We start from the raw sequence: 6,619 nt of genomic DNA on the forward strand, positions 1-6,619 counted from the left end.
GCCCAGCAACCACTCTTATTAACTGACCTGAGGGGGGAGGTGTGTGTGTGTGTGTGTGTGTGTGTGTGCACATCACTGATCCTCTTTACTAGTATACCTACGGTTTGCATTGTGAAGCCACATGAGCATTGAACTATCAATCACACATGCACAAAATGAAGCAACAGGAACTGTGCATATGTGTGCGTGTGTGTAAATCTGCTTTGTTTTGTAAAAAAGAGGGAGTGTCTTGATTTTGGCAATGAGATGGAAAAAAGAAAGTGAAGTAAAGGAGGTGAACTTTTGGGGCCTTGCTCGCCCCCTAAATCAAGAGAGTAATAGAATCCATATGGACTTGCTCGGTCTCTCATTACATAAGAGAGATTTTTATAATAAAAACGAATGGAAATGTACTGAAAGTTTAAATTGTTTTTTAAAAGAATAAAAATGTGTGTATGTCTCCAAACAAGAGGGAGAGACAGAGAGAGAATGTGTGTCTGTATGTATGTGGGAGAGCAAGTCTCTTGTGTGAGTCATAAAGAAAGAGATGGAAAAATACAAGTAGCGCTCACACACACACACACACACACACACACACACACTGTAGTTGCAGTTCTGCATTAAATATGTGCAATGCTCAGTGCAATTAATTTGCACATCAGCAAACTATATGATCCTACAATACCACACACTGCAGTAGTTATTGATGACATGCATAGGGGATTTTATCCGAAACATAATAAAAGCAAACAGTGATTGCATTCTGCTCTAATTGGCCAACTTGTCAGACTGTACTGTAAGGAAAGACCCTCCAATTTACAGAAGGCTCTCTCCATTCCTCCACCCCCTCCCTCGTCTCTCTCTCCCTCTTCAGTCGTCCCTCCCTCCCCCTCTCCTCTCCTCTCCTGCTCTCCTCTCCTCTCCTCTCCTCTCACAGCAGAGCGCGCGTGTGATTTGACAGTCGCATCTCTCCGCGCGCGCGTGTATGTGTGTGTGTGTGTATGTTTACGATCGTCGTGCTCCACGTGCTGCGTGTGGATGCGCTCCTCACGCGCTGTCGGTAACAGAAACCATGACCGGCGCTCCGCGCGACCCCTTCTACTCCTCTCCGTTCGGTCCGTTTTACCGGAGACACGCGCCCTACCCGGTGCAGCCGGAGTTCCGGATGCACGAGCTCAACAAACGGCTCCAGTCCCGGCCAGAGGTGAGTGATCACGAAAAATAAAACAACAGATGATCAGGACTTTGCGTTTAATATTTTATATACGATCCGTTTTACGTTCTTAAATAAAGTATGAAGCGAACATTGATTTTAGATAATATATACATCATGTAATCTATTGTAAGGAGAACTTTTCTGTTCATTAAGATGATTTAAAAAAAAAAAAAAGCATTTTCCTTAAATAATTACTTTATGATAAAATGATAAAAAGTGTTTTAATTTGCACTTTTCCAAAAAGGACTTCAAAATATATTATCAATTAATTTCGTATTTATGTATAATATCTTAATATTCTGTTCCAAATACTGCTTAAATGTTAATAATTTTTTTATGATGTAAATAAGAAGTGAACAGCGAAGCACATCTATATGCCAGGATACCAGAGCAGCAATTCGAAGGTCAGAATTTTAATCAATTATAATATTTTGTAATACCAAACAAGTAATGGGCTATTTGTAAATGTATTCTTTTGTGCTTTAAAAGTTATCTCTAAAAACTGATATGATTGTCATTATCATCATGCCATTACTGTAAAACATCATTATTGTTGCACTCAGAATGAAAAATCCAAACCATCACATACCAAAGCGCACTTGAGGGTTGCCAAAGCCTTGATCAGATCTCTAATTGACATGTTACACGTTTTAGCATAGATGAAACATAATTTCAACAAGTTTAATTTTTTGAAGTAATCAAAGGTCCCCACACATGGAAAAATACCCCTAACATATTCATTTATTCCCCTCGCATCACCACAATGTGACCCCACTGTTCATTTACAAACTGAACTTATTCATGGACTTTCACTGAATAGGATTTGAACACAACACATTAGTCCTTGGTTTTGTAAAACATCAAATGCACTATTGAAACAGCAAGGTGATGTTCTATAATGTGTATGTGGTAGTTTGATTTATTATAGTACTCTTCATAAGACAGAGACGGGACGAACAGTGCAGTGTGAGCAGTATTGCTCTCCCATCATGCATATTAAAAAAAATATATATATTTTTTTATATATATATATATATATAATTCTTCTCCCTCAGTAGGTCCCGATTAAACTGCAGTGCAAGCTGTATTAATATTTGCTTCTCCTGCTGCCGTCGGTGTGTGTGTGTGTGTGTGTGCAAAAATAATCCACAATAAATAGTACTTTTAAAATATTGCCTACACTCAGAAAAAGCAATGTGAATAAGTGAGGGCAAATAAAATGTATCGGCAGAGGTATGAAATGCTGTTCAGGACACCTGGAGTCATAATAATTTGACAGATACCGCTAAGAGCGACCGAACTATTGAAATGATGACCTATAGAAAACACCCCTTTCTCACACTCACACGTTTATAACACACAAAGACTGAAGTGCAAGAGCTGTCAAAATACAGCTTATGGGCTGCTATAATAAAGCCCAATACAATCAAGTGAATCTCAATAGCAGGCCAGCGGTAGTTGGCTGGATTTGTGGTGTAAATTGCTGCCTTTAATGGGGAGAGTCAACTTGGGTGTGTGTTTATAATAAACAGAAAGCTTTGAAATGATAATCACTGTGCCAGGCCTCATTATGGTCATTCAGAGGCCAAGTCCTTCTGTGCCTCTCCTCGGTCTGACTCAGTGTTAAATGTGTGTCAATGTGTGATCCACAGGACTGTGATATTCTGTGGTGGGATGCATTCTGCACTGAGTTCTTTGAAGAAGACGCCACACTGACTCTCTCATTCTGCCTGGAGGAGGGGCCAAAGACATACAGTAAGTGTGTGCAGAGTCATAACCATAGAGTATATGAATGTATGAGTATATGAACTCACCGAGAATATATAGAGTGTATGTGTTTTAATGGTAGATTCTTCATGTTTTACTTCTTGTCCCGCTATTTATCTAACAATTGGTTGAGTCAATGACATGACACACACATTTTTTAATTATGAAAATAAAAACAGTAAAAATACAGTACATGCATACAGTGACTACTGTTTTTAGTTTCTGGCTTTAAATTTATTTAATGTGCACAAAAAAAACCCAGGATGATTCAACTGTCCAAATATCAGAATAAAGAAAAAAAGAAAAAAGGATGATATTCATTACTGTAATCTTGTATTGCTATTTCTTGTGAGTTTTTTTTTTAACCTGCTTATTAATATTTGTAAAAATATTGCCAAAAAACACTAAAACAGAAAATTATATTATAGAGAGGATCCCTAGGTCGGTAAGTCTTTTTAAAAATGAACTATTTTAACCTTTTTATGACATGAAAGGTTAGTTCAGGTTATAAAATGGCATGCGGAGTGAAAAACGTTATTATACTTATAAATTAATTAATAATTTATGATATTCATAAAAATACTTTTTATCTTTAAACATTTTTGAAAATGATGATTCAGATGCGTACATTCAAATTCAAGGTGTAAATAAACTGTTATTACGTTTTACTTGACATTTTTAAAGTCATTACATTTGTTCAAAAACATACAAAACCACTACAAATACACCGAGTAAGAACTTAGCACTTTTAAACTAGATTTCTAAGGACATTTGCCCAGTTACATCCTTGAGTTTGGGTTTATTTGTTTGTCTGTCTTGACATATTATTTTATGTACTTTGATTTCTTTTAAATCATATTGTTCAGCACAATGGTCAACCATTGTTGTTTTATTGTGCTTTATAAATAAAATGAACTGAACTTGTAAACATCAAAATATGATGAAATTACGGTATACACGTGATCATAGTAATGATTCCTTATTAAAAATAAAATAAATGAGAATTAGATCTGTGAGCGCACATGTACTTTAAGAAATGTGTAAAATATTTTTGATATCAGAAAATCTCGCTCACTCTTATCTCTTTCTGAGGCAAAGTTTGAATTTAGATTAATTTCAGCCTGTTTAGAGTTAGACAGGGACACAGTTGTGCTGGATTTCACTCATTCTCATTCATTCCTTATTCACTGTGTATGTAGTGAGATTTGATTGACAGGTCTGGGGTGTTCAAATAAATATGGGCCTGCAGACTTCACACACCTCTACTGCAGTGATTGACAGCTCCAGAGCACTAACTGTTCTGAGCGCGCGCACAGTCTGCTGGACTTAACGCCTGTGGCATTCAGTAGCCTGTTTGTTTCTAACTCTTTGGGGACCACACACAGAGACACACAACACACACACACACACACACACACACATTGATGGTCGCCGGTTAAGGTGCTCGGCCAGTGTGTCGCCCAACTTTGTGTCTCTTTCATCATATGGGCATAAATAAATAAAGCTCTCTGCATCTATACCATTGTTTTCCTTCCGTTTGGTAATCAGCGACTGCAACTGACATCTCCACATATGTTTCTCTCACTCCCAGCCATCGGGCGCACCCTGATCCCTCGTTACTTCAGTTCTATGTTCGAAGGAGGAGTCTATGAGTTGTTTTTCGAGCTGAAACAAACAAAGGAGTCATTCAACAACTCAACTATTACTGTCGACTCTCATCACTGTACTATGACAACACAACACGGCAAACCTACGTTCACTAAGGTACTGCACGCACACGCACAAGTCTGGCTCAGTGAGCCTTTGCTTCCTCATTTGGAGCACTAATGTATTCCTCATTGTGAATTCTGGGCTGGAACTGCACAAAACAAAAAAGGAAAATGTAACCCCCACTCTCTCCCTCTCCCTCCTGCTCTTTCTCGTTTCTTCCCCTCTCTCTCTCATACACCCTCCCTCCCTCCCTCATCCACAAAAACTGCTTCTCTTTTTTCTATCCTATAGCTTTAGCTCTAATATTGTAGGATGTTCTTGGTGAAAAGTCTGCTAGTTCTCTCATATATTGTCTTTAAGCAAGTATATGCTCTTGCTTATATAATTAGTATCAGATGAATACTGAGTTCCCAAAGCTGTCGTGTTAGCAAAACCAGCATAACGTGTCCTATGCAATATTCATGCGGGATGCCATTACGATGCAGAATCTTTCAATTGTCAGTTAGAGGGAGAGAGAGTTTTGTCCAACTTTGCTTTTTAGTAAATGAACATTTGTGAATTAAATATCGATTTGGAAGACTGTATGTAGCTACACAGATACAGTTCCCAAGTGTGTGTGTGTGTGTGTGTGTGTGTGTGTGTGTGTGTGCGTGTGTGTGTGTGTGTGTGTGCGTGTGTGTGTGTGTGTGTGTGCGTGTGTGTGTGTGTGTGTGTGCGTGTGTGTGTGTGTGTGTGTGCGTGTGTGTGTGTGTGTGTGTGTACTGGAGGCATTGATCAGAGCGTGTCTGCTGGGATTACATCCCTCCCGTTGCTATGCCAACCTCGCAGCTACCATCCGTTCCCCCGGCAACAGAATATTGGGGTTCAGAGTTGCACACAGAATCTTGCTTGTGCTGAAAATGCTGCTTTAATGAGAGAACTGTATCATTTGATTTGTTTTAAATTAATGAAAAACAAAAAGTAATTAGAAGTAATTCTCTCACATGTTGTGCACTGGTCAAGTTGGTGTTATGATTTCAGAAGATACGAGATAATTAAGACGAAGAACAAAAATTATGTCTATGTTCTGTGTGTGGTGTCTTATTATTATATTTTTATTATTATAAGTGTTAATTGAATGACAAGCAAACTGAAGGGTGTAAAGGACAGTCACATACATGATGTATACTTCACTGAAGAAAAATAAAAAGGTGATTGCAACTTTTCATCTAAAAATTCTGACTTTTTTTTCAGAATTGTGTGATATAAACTTGCAATTGCAAGAGAAAAGTCCGAATTTAGAGATATAAACACACAATTGTGAAAAAAGTCAAAATTGTGAGATATAAACTCAAGTTATAAAGTCATAATTTATAGATATAAACTTTCTCACAATTGCAAGTTTTTAATCTCAGTTCTGGTCTCTTTCCTCAGAATGGTAAAACTCGCAAACTCGTAACTGCAAGATACAAAGTCCAATTGTAAGGGGAAAAAAGACTCGTTAGTTTCTATCTCAATAGTAATAATAGTAAACTAATAGTTTATATCTCACAATTCTGACTTTATAACTGGCAATTGCGACTCAGAATTGTGAGGTAAAAAGTCGCATTTACCTTTTTTCTTTTTTATTCAGTGGTGAAAAACAAACTTCCACACAGACCTGATTCTCTTCCTGTTTTTTTTCCACAGGTGTGTACAGAAGGCCGTCTAATTCTCGTGTTCACCTTTGATGACCTCATGAGAATCAAAACATGGCACTTCACTATCACACACTACAGTGAACTCATTCCTCGCAGTGTCTTGGCTGTAAATGTGAGTTACTTTTTATGTGAATAAAAACAAAAACAAATTTTCCACACAAAATCATATGCTACCAGGATGACCTTTTGGCCAGAATTTGCAGCTTATAACAGAGCACACTGTTTTGAATACTGTATCCCATAATGCAATGTGCTAGATTTGACCTTT

At 37.7% G+C, this 6,619-nt stretch overlaps 1 protein-coding gene across 2 annotated transcripts in view; it reads left to right on the forward strand.

Moving 5' to 3' along the window:
- Positions 1 to 895: 895 nt before the first annotated feature.
- LOC107562611 (LIM domain-binding protein 2-like) overlaps positions 896 to 6,619 on the forward strand; it is a 14,021-nt gene continuing 8,297 nt past the window's right edge. For both annotated transcript variants that reach the window (XM_016247274.1, XM_016247275.1), the window contains exons 1-4: positions 896 to 1,183; positions 2,848 to 2,950; positions 4,554 to 4,726; positions 6,341 to 6,463. In XM_016247274.1, coding sequence (XP_016102760.1) covers positions 965 to 1,183; positions 2,848 to 2,950; positions 4,554 to 4,726; positions 6,341 to 6,463 — 618 coding nt within the window. In that variant the 5' untranslated portion in view covers positions 896 to 964. The remainder of the gene's footprint in view (positions 1,184 to 2,847; positions 2,951 to 4,553; positions 4,727 to 6,340; positions 6,464 to 6,619) is intronic.

Source organism: Sinocyclocheilus grahami, unplaced genomic scaffold (assembly GCF_001515645.1).
Source record: "Sinocyclocheilus grahami isolate Dianchi unplaced genomic scaffold, SAMN03320097.WGS_v1.1 scaffold829.1, whole genome shotgun sequence".
NCBI classification, from domain to species: domain Eukaryota; kingdom Metazoa; phylum Chordata; class Actinopteri; order Cypriniformes; family Cyprinidae; genus Sinocyclocheilus; species Sinocyclocheilus grahami.